At 47.8% G+C, this 21,916-nt stretch overlaps 1 protein-coding gene across 3 annotated transcripts in view; it reads left to right on the forward strand.

The window, feature by feature from the left end:
* The first annotated feature begins 681 nt into the window (after nt 1-681).
* Nucleotides 682-21,916, forward strand: part of LOC147107364 (gamma-taxilin-like) — a 59,237-nt gene continuing 38,002 nt past the window's right edge. Inside the window, exon 1 of one of the 3 annotated variants that reach the window (XM_086006311.1) lies at nt 682-866. In XM_086006311.1, the coding sequence (XP_085862437.1) occupies nt 807-866 (60 nt within the window). In that variant the 5' untranslated portion in view covers nt 682-806. Of the gene's footprint in view, nt 867-899; nt 1,169-1,264; nt 1,588-21,916 lie in introns of those variants that run through there. The other 2 variants (XM_086006313.1, XM_086006312.1) reach the window with 2 other exon arrangements.

Raw genomic sequence — 21,916 nt, forward strand, 5'->3', positions numbered from 1 at the left:
ATGCTGAAAGAGGGGAGGGGAAGATGTGTTTGGTGGTGGGATCACACTGGAGGTGGCGGAAATGGAGGCAGATGATCCGTTGAATGTGGAGGCTGGTGGGGTGAAAGGTGAGGACAAGAGGCACCCTATCGTTGTTCTGGGAGGGAGAGGAAGGGGTGAGAGCAGAAGTGCGGGAAATGGAACGGACAAGTTCAAACCCACCGTCAACCACGGTAGAGGGGAATCCTCGGTTGTGGAAAAAGGAAGACGTATTGGAAGCATTAGTATGGAAGGTGGCATCGTCAGAACAGATGTGGTGGAGACAGAGAAACTGGGAGAATGGAATAGCGCCCTTACAGGATCTTAGTGAATGCCAGAAAAGGCTTAAGGGGCTGAATGGCCTACTCCTGTTCCTATGTTGCTATAATGACGCATCATAAATCAGCAGAAATTCAAATCTGATCATTGCAATTTGGGCTATTAAGAAACAAGCAGCAATATAAGCAACAAGTGCTTTACCTGCCATAGTGTTTGGCACCTAGGGGCTGATGCTCTTTGCTAACATATAGGGATTTAATTAATAATGTCAGGATGTTAAAGTAAAGGGAACGTTCGCTAGCGTTTAATCAATTCATTTTATTCTGTAATGTTTTTTGCCCAACAGGAAAGATGCACCGAGGGTGATAATGTGCAGAGCTCTCCGGTAGAGGTCTCAGTGTGTTTGGGGCGCTGCTGTTCTGGGCTCTCTCTCTCCTCCCCGAGCTGTTCTCCACTCGCTGCTTCCCCCTCCCGCCTCCTTCCTCTGGCAAATTCACTTCCGTCACATCATGGCGACACGGATCGCACAGGAGGCGAGCAGACTGGATTTAAGTGCTGAGAGCAGAGAGGTAAAGCAGGAGCCGGGCGAGCGGGGGTTGGTTTGGGGTTTGTGGCCCGGGAGGCCAGCGCCGGCTGCACATGGACCTGCTCTTTCCAAAAAAAACCCCATTAAACAGCAGGAAAACACGGCCAATGCCACAAAGCGCGATTCTTCCGGTGGATCATGCCGGCCGGAGAAACACCATTTTTAAAAAAAGAAACATTAAAAAAAACCCCACCACCACCGGGATCTTCAGGAAAAGTTGCATTTGCAAATGAAGATTTTTTTTTTTTTTAAAAGGCGAGAACAAAACTGGCGCGTTGTGCGGAGGTGAGGCCCGACATTTGGAGGAAGGCGGGATTTAAATGGGATGGGGGTGGGGGGTGACGGCCGGTCACAGCCAGAGAGCGAGAGAGAGAGCAATGCACCGAAAGCTGCTCCTGGGAGAGCAGGTGTCCCGAGAGCAGAGCAAATCCCCCCTCCGTCTGTTTACTTTGCAGTTTAGTCACTCGCCCTCCGCACACTCGGTTATCCCCGTCCCTTCTCTGCTACGCAGGAAGATGCAGGAGCCCAGTACTGGGGCCTAAGAGTCTCCATCACTTTTTCTCTTCCCCCGCCACCCAAGTCTTGTTAATGCAAGGCTGCCTCTTCAAACCTCTCCGACCAAACTTGCAAAGAGCAATGGCCCCGGTGACGGTCGGGTTTGCAATGGGAGCTTTTTTATTTCTGCATTCGAAATGTGTGCCGAGGTCAGTGGGGTGGGTTTTTTTCCCTGTGTTTTTGTTTGTGTTCTTGCCAAGAGCGGTGGGGTATGCAAGCGCAGCGCGACATTGCTGCTTAATAATTTGAATGTACATGTTAAATGGTGGTGGTTTGCACGGCTCGCGGTGCCGCCGGTTTGCTGCAGTGTCCCGGGCCCGGGACTGGCATTCCCCGGGCGGCCGGTTGCTGCACTCGGGCCCGGGACTGGCATTCCCCGGGCGGCCGGTTGCTGCACTTGGGCCCGGGACTGGCATTCCCCGGGCTGCCGGTTGCTGCAGTTGGGCCCGGGACTGGCATTCCCCGGGCGGCCGGTTGCTGCACTCGGGCCCGGGACTGGCATTCCCCGGGCGGCCGGTTGCTGCACTCGGGCCTGGCATTCCCCGGGCGGCCGGTTGCTGCACTCGGGCCCGGGACTGGTATTCCCCGGGCGGCCGGTTGCTGCACTCGGGCCCGGGACTGGCATTCCCCGGGCGGCCGGTTGCTGCACTTGGACTCGGGCCCGGGACTGGCATTCCCCGGGCGGCCGGTTGCTGCACTTGGGCCCGGGACTGGCATTCCCCGGGCGGCCGGTTGCTGCAGTGCCAGTGCTCGGGACCATGTGCGGATAACCCCGCTCCGCTGCGAGTAGTGGAGAGGTTGGGTGGGGGTGCACCCTGCCAAGACTCGGCAAATAGCGGCGTAAAGCACGTTGGGTGGGAGGAAGAGTAGAAATGCGCACTTGTGCAGAAAATAAAGACGCATGCAAATTTAAATTTGCTAATGGTATAAATATTGGCCTTTAGGTTTGCAGTAATGAATTAGAAGACGTGCGTATGTCAGGGTTTTTTGTCACATTGGTGGTTTTGCCACTTCATGCCAAACGTATCAGTTTTTAAAAAAAACATTCATTTTCTTTCGTTACCGTTTTAATTCTTTGCAGAGCAGCGTTTGAGTGTTAACATACTTAAGGCACCAATTAAACTTGGCAAATGAGTTACAAATTAGTGACAGTTGCAACAGGCGCAATACACGTGGAGGACATGATTACAGTTCAAAAATGAATGCTGAGTGTACGTATATTGGGGCATAACAGGGCTGTGCACAATGAGACTGATATTGGTGCAGTGATCTCATGCATTCTGTCATTGCTGTAACTGGACCCTGGGAGTTTTTACCTGGTAAATCAGTATTCCATGAAATCCTTGCTCCAGTTCTTTGATTTTAAACCTGAAACAGTGCCGTGTAATGCATTTGAGTTGAGGTAACTCCAGTCGTGTGTGTATAATATGCAAGGTTGTCTATTTGAGGATGAGGGAGGCCGGGGAGTTGTAGTGAATTCAACACTGAAGGCCCACAACGGGTGTTGAGAGGCTGCAGGAGAGCAAATGGGAGGTGTAGACATGACAGTTCATTATTATGTTTAGACGTCAGGGGGTACTAATAGTCTTGAGCCTTATAACCTGATTACATCACTTGCATCTGTTGCCTGCCAATTGGGGAACAGTGAAAGATTCTCATTTAGCTAATATGTTAAGTATCTTCAACATGCAGATATTTATATGCCCTGCAACATTCTTTTTTTTTGTGTAAATGTATAAGTAAGAATGTAGTCTTGAACCAAAGCATATGGAAGAGGGAGTGTCTAATTCTACCTCTGGAGTGTTGCCACTAATACTGGAGAGAGCTTCCACAATGAGCAGTGGTCCCAGAGCACCATGTCAAATTAAACACTTTTTTCATAAACCGGGACAGTGAGTGCCGGCAGGTCGTGAAACTGAAAACGTCACAGCCCACCAACTCTCAGTTTCTCATTTGAAGCATGAGCAGATAGTGCTAGAAACATCCCAGGTCACTCAGCACCTGTGGCGAGAGCAGGTAAGCTGACGTTTTGGAGCGTACACCCTTTGTCAGAACGAGTTTTTGTTTATGGTCTCATTTGTCGTTTCGCGTGCACACTTCCAGCAGGGGGTCAGTGGATAATGAGCATGTGCGGAAACAGTTTTTCTCTTCCTCTTATCCCTCCCCCAGTGTATTTTTTTTGTGTGGGCGATTAAACAAATTGTCTGTAAATTAATAAAACTTTAAAGGAACCTTAACAAATTTAAATTGAAATTTGCTTGGCCCGGGGTGATGATGCACTCCAGTCCCCGCGGCGCCCACTGGTCTCGGAAGGCCTCGAGCGTGCCAGCGGACACCGCGTGCTCCATCTCCGTGGACACCGCGTGCTCCATCTCCGTGGACACCGCGTGCGCGAACATGGCCGCAGAAGAGAGGCAGGCAACCGGGCCGAACGACCCCCTCGACCGCCCGCTGCCTGGACCAGTTGGTGGCCTTTTTGGCCAGGCCCAGGAGCAGTCCTACGAGGAGGTCCTCCAATCTGCCCGCTCCCCTCTGCACCAGGTGACCAAAGATCAGGAGCGTGGCCTCCCCCAGTGTAAGGACACAGAGGCCGGTGGTAGTGCCCTTACCACTGCCTTAATAAGCGAATAGCATAGATGCATTTAAGGGGAAGCTAGATTAACACATGAGGGAGAAAGGAATAGAAGGCTATGGTGATAGGGTTACATGAAGAAGGGTGGGGGGAGGCTCGTGTGGAGCACAAACCCTGGCATGGACCTGTTGGGTCGAGTGGCCTGTTTCTGTGCTGTACATGCAGTGTAATTGAGGTTGAGCACAGTCAAGGACTCGAGACTTGAGTATATCCCTCAAAATCTACTTACCTACTGAGCCATTCTTAATGCACTGGTTAGACAGGACAAAACCTACCGAGAATTGCAGTTGCCTATCGTAGAAATACATTTCTTAACTGCTTTTCTCCTGTATAGCTTGTTGACTTTTTGTAGATTGAGTCAGTCAGCGCTCGATCCTGTCTGAGATCAGCATCTAAACAGTTATGGGACTTGGCTGGACACTGGGATTTGTCGAGACAAGGAATTTAGAAGAGGGAAAGACAGCTGAGGCAATCATGTGGCTCCAAGTTCTCTGTCGTGGGTGTTGAGGTGTGTTGTGAAGTGGCATGGGCTGAAAGCAGTAGTCACTTTTAGATTAACCGTGTCCTTTTAATTGATCCACCCTCTCCGATCCAGACGGCATCAGAATCCAACTTTGTGGCTCTTGAACGAAGGTTGGCAGAGTAGAAAATGTGCACCTGTTAACTATTGGTCCTCTAACGGGTACCAGAAGCGCACAAGTGTACTAAAAAGGGGGATCAGTGCTCCGAGGTAGACATTCTTTGCTTGAGCATTGCCCTCCTGGAGCCCAAATACCAGCCTATCTGCCTCCTACCAACTACACGGTCTTGTCTATTTTTTAAATCACCTGCAATAATAAATGGCTGACAAATGGCTATTTGTTTCAATTCATATATTTGCACGCCTATTGAATAAGTAATTTGGCACCCAGTCATATTCATTTATGGACTATAAAATAACTGAGATTTGTATATCAAACAGTTTTGGGTGAGATGAGTAGCTGGCAATAGTTCAAATGAACCATTCTAATGTCTGAATCATAAATAAAAAGAAAAGGTAAGCGGGCAAATTTTAGTGCTGCTACTGTTGCAGTTGACACTTCTGGTCATGTAACTGGATAACAATTACCAAAAAGTAACAAAAGTGACGTGAAAGGCTGTTCTGCTCAATGGTGATGCAATCCCTGCAGGAATAAGCTATTCTGTGATTCTTGGAAGAGTGTTGTAAGATTTTCCACCATATTTACAGTTATACTTGTTGAAACAAGATAATGGAATAAAAAAGACTTTGTACGTTGATTCTCAGAATTATGCTAATGCCTATAGCTGCTACTTTTATTGTACAATAGTTTGACTTTCAGTGGTGTAAGTTTGAAAATCCTGATGACTTCCAGTTCTCCGAGCATGTTCTGTTGTGAAATAGTGAAAGCGTAATGCGCATATTTGTAAGCAAGTACATGATTCCATTTTACATGACTGGGTTATGAAGCAAATTATTTTTCGATGAGCTCCTGTGTAAATAGAAGGTTGTGGGTTCAAGTCCCACTCCAGGACTTGAGCGCACAATCTGTGCTGACATTCCAGTTTTGTACTGAAGGGCTACAGTGGACAGTTTATTTGAACAATATTTGCAAATTCCCTTTAGTTATTTGAAAACTTCAATAAGGTCACCTCGAGTTAAGTCAAAGAAAAGAAGCTTGGCTTGGTTAACCTTCCACACCGTTGCCTCGAGTCCCTCCAAGGATCTATCCTTGGCACCCACCCCCCTCCAGTTCCTCATTGACATGCTGCTCCTTGGCGACACAATCCAAAGACATCCTGTCATGTATGCTGACAACACCCAGCTCTACCTCACTGCCACCTATTTTGATCCCTCCACTGCCTCTGTGCTGTCAGCCTGGTTGTCTGATATCCAGTCCTGGGTGAGCCACAGTTTTCTCTAATTAAATATTGGGGAAAACCAAAGCCCACCAACAAAATTTGTTCTCTTGCCACTGATTCTATCCCCCTCCCCGGACACTGTCTCTGACTGAACTACTGTTTGGAACCTCCGCCTTATTTGACCCTGAACTGAGCTTCCGATCCCATATCCTCTCTATCACAAAAACCATCTACTTCCACTCCTGTAACGTCACCTGTCTCTGCCTCAGCCCATCTGCTGCTGAAATCGTCATCCATGCTGTACTCGCCTTCAGACTCGACTATTCCAACGCTCTCATGATGGCCTCCCATCCTCCACAAACTTCAGCTCAGCTAAAATTCTGCTGCCTGTATCATAACCCGTGTCACATACAGCTCACCCATCACCCCTGTATCTTAACCCGCGTCACATACAGCTCACCATCACCCCGTATCATAACCCGCGTCACATACAGCTCACCCATCACCCCTGTATCATAACCCGTGTCCCATACAGCTCACCATCACCCCTGTATCATAACCCGTGTCACATACAGCTCACCATCACCCCGTATCATAACCCGCGTCACATACAGCTCACCATCACCCCGTATCATAACCCGCGTCACATACAGCTCACCATCACCCCTGTATCATAACCCGCGTCACATACAGCTCACCATCACCCCTGTATCATAACCCGCGTCACATACAGCTCACCATCACCCCGTATCATAACCCTCGTCACATACAGCTCACCATCACCCCGTATCATAACCCTCGTCACATACAGCTCACCCTCACCCCTGTATCATAACCCGCGTCACATACAGCTCACCCATCACCCCCGTATCATAACCCGCGTCACATACAGCTCACCCATCACCCCTGTATCATAACCCGCGTCACATACAGCTCACCCATCACCCCTGTATCATAACCCGCGTCACATACAGCTCACCATCACCCCCGTATCATAACCCGCGTCACATACAGCGCACCCATCACCCCTGTATCATAACCCGCGTCACATACAGCTCACCATCACCCCCGTATCATAACCCTCGTCACATACAGCTCACCCTCACCCCTGTATCATAACCCGCGTCACATACAGCTCACCCATCACCCCCGTATCATAACCCGCGTCGCATACAGCTCACCCATCACCCCTGTATCATAACCCGCGTCACATACAGCTCACCCATCACCCCTGTATCATAACCCTCGTCACATACAGCTCACCCATCACCCCGTATCATAACCCGTGTCCCATACAGCTCACCATCACCCCTGTATCATAACCCGTGTCACATACAGCTCACCATCACCCCCGTATCATAACCCGCGTCACATACAGCTCACCCATCACCCCCGTATCATAACCCGCGTCACATACAGCTCACCCATCACCCCTGTATCATAACCCTCGTCACATACAGCTCACCCTCACCCCTGCATTATAACCCGCGTCACGTACAGCTCACCCATCACCCCTGTATCATAATCCATGTCACATACAGCTCACCATCACCACTGTATCATAACCCGCGTCACATACAGCTCACCATCACCCCTGTATCATAACCCGCGTCACATACAGCTCACCATCACCCCTGTATCATAACCCGCATCGCATACAGCTCACCATCACCCCCGTATCATAACCCGTGTCACATACAGCTCACCATCACACCTGTATCATAACCCATGTCACATACAGCTCACCATCACCCCTGTATCATAACCCGCGTCAAATACAGCTCACCATCACCCCGTATCATAACCCTCGTCACATACAGCTCACCCTCACCCCTGTATCATAACCCGCGTCACATACAGCTCACCCATCACCCCCGTATCATAACCCGCGTCACATACAGCTCACCCATCACCCCGTATCATAACCCACGTCACATACAGCTCACCCTCACCCCTGTATCATAACCCACGTCACATACAGCTCACCATCATCCCTGTATCATAACCCGCGTCACATACAGCTCACCATCACCCTGTATCATAACCCGCGTCACATACAGCTCACCCTCACCCCTGTATCATAACCCGCGTCACATACAGCTCACCATCACCCCTGTATCATAACTCGCGTCACATACAGCTCACCCATCACCCCTGTATCATAACCCGCGTCATATACAGCTCACCCTCACCCCGTATCATAACCCGCGTCACATACAGCTCACCATCACCCCGTATCATAACCCGCGTCACATACAGCTCACCATCACCCCTGTATCATAACCCCCCCGGAACTCTGCATTCCTCCAACTCTGGCCCTTTGTACATTTCCCCCCCCCCCCCCCCCCTTTGCCCCACCATTGGCGGCCGTGCCTTGCGCTGTCTAGGTCCTAAGGTCTGGAATTCCCTCCGTCTCTCCACCTCTCATTTTAAGACTCTCCTTAAAACCTACCTCAGACCAAGCTTTTAGTCACTGCTCTTAATATCTCCTTATGGCTCGATGTCTATTTTTGCTCGATTATACTTCTGTGTAACCTTGGGATGTTTTCCTATATTAAAAGCGCTTGATGCAAATTCCTGATGTGTGGAATAATCTTTACTAGTTTCAATGATTAGGCAATGAGAACCACACATCATACTCCAGATGAGGCTCTGGCCAGCACCTTATGCAGCCTTAATGTGCACTCTTGTCTATCTGCCTATACAACCTGTTACCTTCACCTGCACTTTGATAGATTCATCCACAATAACACCCTGGATATCTTTCCTGATAAATTACGGTACAGGACAGTGAAAGTTACTGGTACATGCAGGGGTAAAAATTCTCCTACTCCACTCTAGGTCTGTGCCGAGAACTTATATTGCAAAATTACGTACTCCCAGATTCTTCTTCTTCTTAGGCAGTCCCTCGGAACCGAGGATGACTTGCTTCCACATTAAAAATGCGTTCGCAGGTGACTGATGAGTCCAATGCAGGACCTACAGTCTCTGTCACAGACGGTGGGGCAGACGTTGGTTGAAGGGGCGGGTGGGTGGGGTGCTTGGGTTGACGTGTGCTCCTTGCGCTGCCTGCACTTGGCTTCCTCTTGCTCCCGGCGAAGAGACTCGAGGTGTTCGGCGCCTTCCCGGAGTGCTTCTCCTCCACTTTGTGCAGTCTTGGGCCAGGAATTCCCAGGTGTCGGTGGGGATGTTGCACTTTTTCAAGGAGGCTTTGAGGGTGTCCTTGAAGCGTTTCCTCTGCCCACCTGGGGCTCTCTTGCCGTGGCGGAGCTCCGAGTAGAGCGCTTGTTTTGGGAGTCTCGTATCGGGCATGCGGGCAATGTGACCCGTCCATCGGAGCTGATCGAGCGCGGTCACAGCTTCGATTCTGGGCACACTATGGCAGGTTGGGAGTGTGCAATTTTATGAAGCAGGTTCCTGGCAGGCACAATGAGGGCGCAGTGGAATTATTGCCCTTTAGAGTCCGATTCTCTAATGAATTGTTTTGGTGGGGGGGAACCTTCATCATAATAGCGCCTGTTGAAATGCCATATGCTTTTAGGTCACAAACGTTAGCCTTTTCGTAACCTATGCTGTGTTGTCTTTACGATAAGCAATGTTTAACAGTCAAAAATAGTTAGAAACGAACCATAATTGGGGGGTGGGTGTATATATAAATAGTTAATCAGAATAAGTTGAATTGATGGTATTACTACCTTAATATCTGCACCCGTATTCTATTTGTAAAGAGCAGATTTGTACATAGTATATAATTCAGTATCGCTTCGTGTTTCCTGGATCACCAGCTCATTATTTTATGTGATAGCTTGTGATCGCACCTCTCCCCATCAAGTGATGTGAAACCAGTCTTGACAGGCTCCAGTCCAACAGGCACCCATCAATAAACACATTTTGCATCCAGTGTGTATATTTATATAAAAATACGAGTTGCGTTGTAATGGAATTAATTATCCCTAAAACGGTCGCGTTTTAATATTCTGAAGTGAACCAAAAGCATTTTGTATAGATTTGTATTCAAATTAATTTAAATTGCAGATCTCCTAACTGGTGCATTGCATAAGATCTTGCACATCACCAATCTGCATGATGCGTGCAGAGCACATCACCCATCTGCATGAGATGTATGCAGTCTGGAGTATGGGGATTAGAATTAAAGTTGGCCCACTAGATCAGGATTTGGTCACTGTGTAGAAGCATATCTAACGTAATAGACTGGTTGAAAGCATTTCAGTGACCACACATGCTGCATTGTACTCCCAAACAGGAAGCTCCTTTTGCACATTTTTATAGTACAGTGAATACCTCGTTAGTTGCTATTTTGTTGCCGTATTAGTCTGTTGTGGCGGGGCAGTCGCTATTGTCGGCTGGTGATTCTGTAGCCTTAACTTGGAGCTCTGTCGGCAGCTTTGCGGCTGCAGCGTAAACCTGTTGAAAATCGAGAGATGTCGTGGTAATCTCTGAGACGAGCTGCAATATGCTTTCAGTTTTGGTGGGAGTGCCCATCGTCGAATATACCTAGTTATTTAGTCTTGTGTTTAAATAATTTGTTGGTGTGTGTGTGGGGATTGAAACTTATTACATTTCAATCATTTGTCATGGGGTTAGTTTAAATTTCTCTGTGATTCTTTGCCATGATAAACAATGTTTTAAATTGGTCGTTCAGGAAGGAAGTGGATTGATGTTGCTGTCAACTAGAAATTGAAACCCGTTGCCTACCCATTCTCAAAGTGCAGATTTTGGGGCTTTAATTGCATGTAATTTCTAATTTTAATCTCTGCCAGTGGGATTTCCAGGGTAGTGGCCAAAATTTTCTGGGCAGAGGTGAAAGCTGCTCCACATCAACATGGAAGGTACTAAAGTACAACAGTCAGTGTTTGAAATAGTCCAGACTAAAACCTAATTGATTTGTACATCTCTAGAATTCCCCCTCTAAATCTCTCTGCCTCTCCACATCTCTCTTCTTAATACCTACCTCTTTTTGACCAAGCTTTTAGTCACCAATCCTAATATCTCCTTCTTTGGCTCGGTATCAATGATAACACTCCTGTGACGAGCCTTGGAATGTTTTACTACGTTAAAGGCACTATATAAATGCAAGTTGTTGTATATCCTTTCGGGAATACTCTGGGGAAACACATAGTGCTCGCAGGTAATGGTCACACAACTTGCTTGCATCTATGGTACTTGTAGGAAAAATATTGGGCCGGATTTTGCTGTAGAAATAACCGAGGCTAACGGTGCTCACCATTATTAAAGAGCAAGTCGGTCAGCAACCTCTGGCGACCACACATGCGCAATTAAACGCGGACATCAGGAAGTTGCTGTCCGAGTAGCACTGCTCCTCTCGAAGCTGCGCTATGCCGGTATCTCGGTGAGAGAGTTGAAATGCATGATAGGCGTGAAGTTGCGGTACTTGCATGATAGATACCCAGCAAACTTGCCAGAAAAAGTTAGGGGTTGCCCATTCTAGTGTAAGTGAATGTTTAATGGTGCGATGAGCCTTAATTGCTGTCAAACAACCCCTCTGACACTGAAAATTAACTTTTACAAGTGTGGAGTCTCATGCCTTCAGATTTTAATTATTGTTGGATACTTTTTTAAAAACTTTTTCTTGCCCTCGCTCTCTATCTCTTTCTTTCACTTAATGTGCATGATTTGCCATTGAAGTAACTATTCTAGCTTACATTTCCCGGTCCAGCAAGGATTCTTCAATCTGATTTGGTTAAGGAGTTGCTTGCCCTATTCACGCAGGTCTCCGATCCCCTGTAGAGGGCGTCGTGCCGTTTTAACTCTGTAATTTACAGTAAGTTCCAGCGCAAAATCCCAGAGAAAGTTTGTGGGCAAGTGTAGTGAACGGCTAGCGCTGTTTGTTCACTGCGGAGAGCAAAATCCGGCCCATCGTGTTCATGACTTGCCGCCTAGCAGCAGCAGTATTACAGCCTCCATATTTTCAGAAAGAAATGGTTTAACTGATGTAGTTTATTGAACAGATCTTGTGAAGTGCAGACTGAGAGTTACCTCGATTTATGCTGATGAGAGGGCAAGGCACGATGTGTATGAAGAACTAGCCTAGCAGTGCAGTATGATGAGGCACTTGTGATGGTGCATGGCAGGAAGCTTCTGACTCTCTTTGGGCCGACAGTTGTGCGCAGTCGCAACCGCGTCGAGCCATGGTGACCTGAACTGTGTCACTCCCTCTTACTCTGATTTGAATTGTGCTTCAGGAGGTGTTAAACTGTCGGCCTTGGAGTGTGATTTTTTTTCTTCTTAGCGGGTTAGAGATGTGAATGTTTATGTTGTATTGGAATGGGAAGAAATGGCTGCTTTCCAGTAAAAGAAAAGCATAACCGTCAAACAACTTATCAATCAAAATGTAGCGGTTCGTGTAGATCGCCACTAAATAAGAGAGTTTGACTTCGAACTATTAACAAGTTGTTTATTTACAGGAACAGACTAATTACATCAGGTAAGATGGCAGGTAAGATGGCTGACTGTAGGAGCACCGTGGTATAGGTCTTGTCCCAGCGGGGACTCCACGAGGACTAACTAGAAGTTTCCCAGCTCAACTGCCAGCAGGTTCCGAGCTCTATTGTTGGAAGGTTCCGAGCTCTGATGTCATGATGTCAGAGTACAGGAGAGAAGCCTGAGTATAGTAACAGACACATACAGTAAGGTAAGTTAAAGGGAATTATGTATATCTCAATGTAAGGGACAACTGGTGGTAGCGCCGCATAGGCCCCCCCCAGAATTCGTTTAACGAAAGTCCAAGGATGAGATGGTCTGACGAGCTGGTGGTCTCGGCGGTCGTGCTGTCTCGGCTTGGCGAGCGAGTTCCGAAGATGCTGCTCGTGAGGGGATCCGTACGCGCGTCGTGGTGAATAAAGTGTATCCGTCAGGCGAAGGACCGTGGAGACGTGCGAAACAGCAGGCCTTGTCAGAGTGACGGGCAGGTTGGGCGGACGCGGGCGATGACTGTTGATGTTGGAACAAGTCCTTGTTATAATGAACTCTGCAGGAACGCCAAACGAACGTTCCAGAAGGACTTGACAGGCGAGGTGAGTGAAACCTTCAGGAGGCTGCAACACGCGGAACGGTGCGTGCCATAGTGCTACGACGTTAACACAACAGAGGGTGAAGAGTTGCTGCGTTGATCAGTGATCGGTGAGGCCAGCAACTTTCACGTGGCTGATCGCGGCCGCAGGATGCCCGTTGGACCCGTCCTCGATGTGTGCAGCTTCAGTAGACGTTTGCGTTTGTTAAAGGGAAAACTGGAGAAAGGGCGGCAACGGTTCAGGTTGTTGTTGCTTTCAGGAGGGGTTAACCCTGCCTGGAGGGCGGCAACACTTGTAACAGTTGTAGATTTAGGAGAAAACAGCCGGGAGGGCGGCACACCTTTTGTTCACGCCAAATCGTGTAGTAGGTAACGCAACCAGCAGGTTGAAGGGCTGGTGCGTCGTCGGCGGAGAAGGAGTCGTCGTTTTTCACAAGGGATGGGTCCTCGTGGTTCGCGAGGGATGGGTCCTCGTGTTTCGCAGGGGTGAGTCCTCGTGGTATCCCCGCAGGGCGCGCTCCGATTTTGTGGGCCCGAACATGCTGTACCCCGCGCTTGGAGAGATTTATACTTGCTGTCGCTGTGGACGTAGAGGCGGACGATCCGTGTGGCGGTAGGAAAGACGAGTACGGGGACCGTGAGCAAGTGCGTGGTCGGCGCCGCATCGATGTTCTCGTCGAACGGGGCTTCTACCTTTATAAAGCACGAGGGAGACTGTGGCTCCCTGGATTGCGGTAGCGACAGCAAAACGGCTGGTGCTTCCATGGCGTGCTTCTTTTGTGAAAATTGCTCACAAAATAAAAAAACGAACGGGGTCCGGTTGAGGTTTGTCCGTGTCAAACGGAATCTGCTCCAGGCTGCGCTTACCTTGCGAATACGTTCGCAAAGACGGGGTCGCCTTTGGCGGAGTGAGGCGGTTGCTGTTCCGTGGTTGTTCGTCGGTTGTGCGTTGGTCGTCTTGTGGGAAGACGAGGTTCAGGCGCGCGTTGCTACCGTGAAAATCGTTCATGGATACGGGTTCACCAATTGTAGCATTGGAATTGATGAGCTCCCGTACTCACGTCGTTGGGTCACCAATGTAGCGGTTCGTGTAGATCGCCACTAAATAAGCGAGTTTGACTTCGAACTATTAACAAGTTGTTTATTTAATTACATCAGGTAAGATGGCAGGTAAGATGGCTGACTGTAGGAGCACCGTGGTATAGGTCTTGTCCCAGCGGGGACTCCACGAGGACTAACTAGAAGTTTCCCAGCTCAACTGCCAGCAGGTTCCGAGCTCTATTGTTGGAAGGTTCCGAGCTCTGATGTCATGATGTCAGAGTACAGGAGAGAAGCCTGAGTATAGTAACAGACACATACAGTAAGGTAAGTTAAAGGGAATTATGTATCTCAATGTGAGGGACAACCGGTGGTACTGCCACAAAAACACTTTTTTTGTGTATTGGGAGTGGATCGCTCACAGCACAGCCTTTGGTGAGTTGGAGGATGGTGGTATTTATATTGAGCCTTTAAAGTAGTAAAATGTCCCAAGGCGCTTCACGGGGGCGTTATAAAACAAAATTCAAGACCGAGCCACGTAAGGAGAATTAGGGCAGATGGTCAGAGGTTGGTTTTAAGGAGCGTCTTAAAGGAGGGCGGAGAGGTTTAGGGCGGGAATTCATGAGCTTAGGGCCTTGGCAGCTGAAGGCACGGCCGCCAATGGTGGAGCGATCTTAAAATAAGGGATGCTCAATAGGCCAGGATTGGAGGCGGGCAGATCTCTCTGGGTTGGAGGGGGAGCGTGTGTGGCGGGGGTCGTTGTGCGGCTGGAGGAGATTACAGACATAGGGATTTGAAAACCAGGATGAGAATTTTAAAATCGAGGCGTTGCTTAACCAATGTAGGTCAGCGAGCACGGGTGATGGGTGAACGGGACTTGGTGCGAGTTAGGACACGGGCAGCAGAGTTTTGAATGACTTCAAGTTTACGGAGGGTAGAACGTGGGAGGCCGGCCAGTTGGAACTTTCAACACTGAGATAGATCGATGGATAGATTTTTGTTGGGTAAGGGTATCAAGGGATATGGAGTTGAGGCGCAGATCAACTTGATCTGACTTAATGGCGGAGCAGGCCCGAGGGGCTGAATGGCCTACTCCTGTTCCGAATGTTCCTAACTCCTGTTAGAAATGCATCAAAGTTATGTCTCCATGAAGCCAAGGCTCTGTCTGGGGAGCTCAAGCTTGAGGCCCTAATTGTGCATTTGGTGCAGCCCTTTTTACATTTTCTTCCACAGCAAGACCGCTCTGTAGTTTTATTGGGGTAGGTGTATCCCTATGGGGAGTTCTACCCATCTGTTTCAGGAATCCAGTTAAAAGTTCTGGGAATCGATAGGATTTGCTGAAATACAGATTGAAGAAGGGTTCAAGCAATTCCAAATGAAGGTTTAGCTGTGATCCACCATTGCCGTTTCTTCCCCTCCCCCCCATATCTCACTCCAGTCAGTAATGACAAAGCGGGAGCTCTGCAGTGAATGCATGTCGAATGCCAATGCCACGTATTTTATACTAAGCGTTCTATCTTCATTTTGGGGCTACAGATACAGTTTTAGTTCAGGTTTAAATAGCAAGATTAGCTCTCGGATGTTGCTTGTTTGTCCAAGGCAGGTGGAAAATTAAGCTAGAGAGGCAAGACTGTAGTTCGAGCAATGAGGCGAGGATTGATCCAGGTCGAAAGATTCATCCAAAGTAACTTGCTAAGAAAAAGTTTTTTTTTTTGTGGCTATACAAATGAATGTAAAATTCAGATTGGTTCGTGCCAAGCACATGATGGATGCCACTATTCGTATAGATCAGTCAGATCCTAGAACCAAGGAATAAAGCGATCGTTAAGGTTTAATCCCAGGGTTTTGTCTCCTGGCCTTTCCTTCCTGCTGATTAATGTACTAATTACCTGACCTAGCTAGAGTTTGAATATCTCCCCTCAGTTTTTACTGCCATACAGACCCACAGCGCAGCAGGCCACCCTTCACCTGCCCTCTCCCATCTTGACATGACCGCTTCGGTTTTCAGCCTGACTCCCCCGTCCCCCCGACCCGGCCGGACTCCCGTTTCCCCCCCCGTCCCCCCGACCCGGCCGGACTCTTCCCCCCCGGTCCCCTGACCCGGCCAGACGGAGTGGCAGTAACTAGATGAATTTTTAGCCCAGAGAGTTGACCCAGCTTCAGCAAATCCGGCAAATGCACCCTGGGGTTGCCATCAGCGACATGCAGCACGAACGGCCGACGCTAACAGAGTGCAGTGATCAATATAAACGCTGCTCTCCATTCACTTGTTGTGGAGTAGAGTGTTACTGTATGGGTCCAGAGCACACTGTATTTGCTGATCAGTTCATTAGCGTTGACACTGCACGCTGACCCTGAAGCAGAGAACTTCACACGATGCGATCACTACGGATTCGGAGCCCGCTGAGGGGTGTTTGCAGCAATGCTGTGCTGTAAGACATTTTAACAGGTGGCTGATCAGCTGGTGCTTGTGAAAAGGTCTGCATTGAATGAAGCCCTAGCTCGCCAGCCTGACACATCTGTTTAATTGAACAATGGGAGAACTGGGCATTATTTGCATTTTTAATACCTTTAATCGAAGCAGTAAGTAGATCTTGTCCACAGCTGCCACTTTACAATAAAATTTGAAAGGCTTGCTGTCAATAATACCCGTGTTTCCGTTGTGTGGGGGAATGATTCAAATCTATGTTTATAGAGGCCTGTGAAAATATACAGCCCCAGACTGTTAGCAGTGGCACGGTGGGTAGCACTCTCACCTCTGAATCGGAAGGTTGTGGGTTCAAGTCGCAATCCAGAGACTTGAGGACCAAGGTTCCCCCTAATTTTTTTTGGGTTGCGAGGTCCCTTTAACGGCCCATTCAAAATTCCGTGTATGTGCGAAATCTCCCATTGAAAAGCCGGTAAGTGGCCTGCGCGGGACCTCCAGACAGCTAGGTGGCCGTGCGGCTTGGTGGGAGCCTTGTTGAGGACAAAACCTAGTCGATCACTCCACAGTCCCCCAGTACTGTGCTGAAATGAGGCGTTAAACCGAGGCCCCGTCTGCCTGCTCTCTCGGGTGGAAGTAAAAGATCCCATGGCACTATTTCAAAGAGCTGGGGAGTTCTCCCCAGTGTCCTGGGCCAATATTTATCCCTCAACCAGTATCACTGAAAAAGATTACCTGGTCATTATCTCATCGCTGTTTCTGGGATCTTGCTGAGCGCACATTGGCTGCTACATTTCCTACATTACAAGTGACTCCACTTTAATTGGCTGTAAAACGCTTTAAGATGTTCGGAGCTCGTGACAGGGGCAACATAAATGCCAGCTCTTTGCTTACAGCCGTTGCCAGGGCCCTTGTGCACTCTCAATCTAGGCTCTTCCCACGAAGAGCGATGACTTACTGCAGGGCTTGCCAGCACTTGAGGGGCAGTGCCCTGCCTGAGACACCTTGCAGGAGAGATGGGTGTCCAGCCGTAGTGGAAAAGTTAGGAGAGGACCAAGCACGTGGTTGAAAATGTGACTTGTAAAGGCGGAGAGAAGTCGTGAGGCGGGTGAGTTGAGGGAAGGAGAGTAGGGCTGAGACAACTGTAGGGAGGGTGCATGGGAGCCCAGAGTTGGAGGACCGAAGGGCACAGGCAAGTGGTCTTGCAGCTCAGCTCAAGGATGTGCATCATCAGATTGAGGCTGGGCGAGCAGCTAGTTGGCAGAAGGTGAAGCTGGGGCCATGTGCCGAATAAGATTACTTTGGTCTTGCCATTGCTCAATTGGAGGAGGTTCCAGTTCATTCCATGACTCGATGTCGAATCATAGAATGGTTACAGCACAGAAAGAGGCCATTCGGCCCGTCGAGCCTGTGCCGGCTCTCTGCAAGAGTGGGGCACTTCAGCTAGCCCCACTCCCCCGCCCTTTCCCCGTAGCCCTGCCGGGTTTTTTTCCTTCAGGTACTTCTCCAATTCCCGATTGAGTCTGCCTCCACCACCCTTTCAGGCAGTGCATTTCCGATCCTAACCATTCGCTGAGTAAAAAAGTTTTTCCTCATGTCGCCTTTGGATCTTCTGCCAATCACCTTAAATCTGTGTCCTCTGGTTCTCGAACCTTCCGTCAATGGAAACAGTTTATTTCTGATCTACTCTTGTCTAGACCCATCATGATTTGAACATCTCTATCAAATCTCCTCTCAACCTTCTCTGCTCTAAGGAGAGCAACCCCAGCTTCGCCAGTCTAACCACATAACTGAAGCTTTGCGGAACACCTCCGTTCAGTCCCTAAGAGGGACCCCGAGCTTCCGGTCGCTTGTCACTTTAATTCTTCGCACCACTCCCACTCAGACCTCCCCGTCCTCGGCCTCTTGCATTGTTCCACGGAAGCTCAACGTAAACTCGAGGAACAGCACCTCATCTTTCGATTAAACACTTTACATCCCCCTGGACTCGAGTTCAACAATTTCAGATCATAACCCCGACCCCTATCATATATATATTTTTTATCCACACTTTTTGTTTGTGCCTCTTGTTCTTCTCTCCCACATGGCAGCTGTCTTTCATTCTGCCAGCGCAGTTCACACTCCATCTAGAGCCATCCTTTGTTTCTTAACCTGTCCCATTACCATCTCCTTTTGCCTTGAATATCTCTTAATGTCTCTTTAATTCTCCTGCCTTTTATCCTATCGCAGACCTTCCCTTTTGTTCTTTCATTCCCATTTCCCAGCCCCTAAACTTGCTTTAAAATCTGTTCCATTTCCTGCTTTTTTTCCAGTTCTGACGAAAGGTCATCGACCTGAAACATTAACTCTGTTTCTCTCTTCACAGATGCTGCCTGACCTGCTGAGTGTCTCCAGCATTTTCTGTTTTTATTTCACATAACTGAAGTCCCTCATCCCTGGAACCATTCTTGTAAATCTTTTCTGCACCCTCTCTTAAGGCCTTCACATCCTTCCTAAAGTGCGGTGCCCAGAATTGGACACACTACTCCAGTTGAGGCCGAACCAGTGTTTTATAAAGGTTCCTTGCTTTTAATAATTTCCTTGCGTTTGTACTCTATGCCTCTATTTATGAAGCCCAGGATTCCGTATGCTTTTTTAACCGCTTTCTCAAACTGCCCTGCCACCTTGAACAATTTGTGCACATATATCCCCAGGTGTCTCTGCTCATGTACCCCCTTTAGAATTGTACCCTTTAGTTTATATTGTGTCTCCTCGTATTTCCTACCAGAATGTATCACTTCGCACTTTTCTGCGTTAAATTTGATCTGCCACGTGTCCGCCCATTCCACCAGCCTGCTTATGTCCTCTTGAAGTCTATCACTATCCTCCTCACTGTTCACAATACTTCCAAGTTTTGTGTCATCTGCAAATTTTGCAATTGTTCCCTGTATACCAAACTCCAAGTCATTAATATATATCAAGAAAATCAGTGGTCCTAGTACCAACCCCTGGGGAACACCACTGTGTACCATCCTCCAATCCCAAAAACAACTGTTCACCACTACTCTCTGTTTCCTATCACTTAACTAATTTCGTATCCATGCTGCCACTGTCCCTTTTATTCCATGGGCTTCAACTTTGCTGGCAAGCCTATTATGTGACACTTTATCAAACACTTTTTGGAAGTCCATGTACACCATGTCAACCGCATTGCCCTCATCAATCCTCTGTTACCTCATTAAAAAACTCAAGTTAGTTAAACACGATTTGCCTTTAACAAATCTGTGCTGGCTTTCCTTAATTAATCCACAGTTGTCCAAGTGTCTGTTAATTTTGTCCCAGATTATCATTTCTAAAAGCTTCCCCACTATCGAGGTTAAACCGACTGGCCTGTAGTTGCTGGTTTTATCCTTGCATCCTTTTTTTGAATAAGGATGTAACATCTGCAATTCTCCACTCCAGTTGAGAAATATGCTTAGTATAACCAATCATATTTGTAGTTTAATGCATAATCCATTAACTATTCTCATCCGCTCGAGTCCATGTTGTAGTTTAGACTCACTAGTTAGCTGGTACTGACTTTACATTTGTTAATTTGTAATGTTTAACATTGCTAAGTGTTGGAATAAAATTTACTTAAAAGGAGGTTATTTGCTTACCAGGAAATATGAGATGCTAGTTAATAATAGATGGTCTTTGTATCTGTTTGGCTGTTTTTCTAATGGCCTCCAGGATCAGGCTGGCTGATTGTTATCGCTGGTGTTGCACCACAAGATGCAATCCAAGAAAAGGACTCAAAGTTTTAACACTGTACAACAATGCATTTTCTGTTTCCATATCCCCGCCCCCCCCCCCTTTAGTTTCTCCTCTCCCTCCAAAGAGGTGACTAACCCACATGGCCTTCGAATTAACCATGGCCCACTAGATTGAGTCTAGTAGGTTTACAGTTGGGCCATGGTTGGGCGCACGGCTGGTCCTGATGTAAACATTACACTGCTCTCTGCTCTCATGTACAGGAAACGTCTACAAGTGTTTTTAAAACCTGTTGTCAGCAGATGATTACAGCTATGTAAGATACAGTGAATATATATGGTTTTAGCTGACCTGTCAGGTCAGTAGGATTTATTGGGGGATCTCAGCCTTAACTTCAGGGCCTGGACCCAACCCAGGCCTTTCCCGGTGGCTGTCTTGAGCCATTCACTTAGGGAGAGAGGCGAGATAGAAAGAGGAACCCAGACAGACCGGTCTCGGGTGTGTGTTGTCCCCAACAGCGCCGGCAAGACTTGTAAATGAAATCAAGGATTTAAAGTACAAAGTAGTTGTGAGTAAGAACTTCATCATGAAACATATTTAATGAGGCAACATTTTATATCTCAATTCAAGTATTAAACTAAAAAATAGTACAGCCTATGTGGTGTTTCTGAGATGCTTTGTCCATTCCTTTTTGATGCCACGTCACTATATTGACTGCATGTGGAGATTGCTCGAAAGAATCCGTTCAGTGTGGTGTGTTGAGTTCCCTTTCCCTGTTGATCCTTTATTGCCATGTTTGTGTATGTTCTTTGGAGAGTGTGATAGAATACACTTTATCTTGTTGAGTCATCACCAGTTGAGATCAACAGGACCTGTACCTGTTCCGAGGCCTCTGCCAACGCTTCTGAATTGACGGCTGTGCGTGCGTTTGCATGGCGCAGGAGGAGCAATTCTCCCTTTTTCTGTTAAACCTGAAGGTTCCTAATCACTTTATAATTTGTACTCGTGTGTCTTGCTGATCAGGTTAGTTCTGCACATATGGTTTTTCTTGATGAAAATGTTTTACTTTTTAAAAATAAATAAATTAAACAGGTATTCCCGGTTCTGCTTTGCTCACAAATGATGTTTGGCGTCAATCGCATTTTATGAGGGGGTGGCAGGGCACCTGCTCCCAGGCTTTTGCCCGTGCAGCTCCTGCGCAGCATTTCGGGAGGTGTCACCAAAGTGGCCCTAATGACTCATCCGCTAGGTTTGAAATTGAAATGATCCGCTTGAGCTCCGCGCTCCGCTCATTCTGTGGGAGTATTATGGATGTGAGCCTATGCCTTCGCACTCTGTTCTAAGACAGAATTAGCACATCAGTGTGTGCATGTTAACTTCCCTACCTACCGCTGCTACTGTCACATCAACAGTCGCTGCTCGCACCACTGCCACGGAGCTGTTCGGCATTGAATTGAAACTGTGTGGATTTTAAAATGCATTAGGAATGACACAGTCGCCAAAGTAAATACAGGAAACTCTTTGGTATCCGGCACCGACGGGACCGGGATGGTGCCGGTTGATTAAAAATTCCGGATGACGGAGATCTACCGAGGCTATTCTTAACAAACAAAAATTTTAAAAATCAAGAAATGTGCAGTATTCAGTAATTGGGTACTCACCTACAGAATGTTGTGTTAAATGGATGGTGGAAGATGCTTGATTAAGTACAGTACTGCCAATGAGGGTAATCCATAACTC

This window comes from Somniosus microcephalus, chromosome 14 (genome assembly GCF_052327205.1).
Source record: "Somniosus microcephalus isolate GS21.2 chromosome 14, FLI_Smic_1.0, whole genome shotgun sequence".
Lineage (NCBI taxonomy): Eukaryota > Metazoa > Chordata > Chondrichthyes > Squaliformes > Somniosidae > Somniosus > Somniosus microcephalus.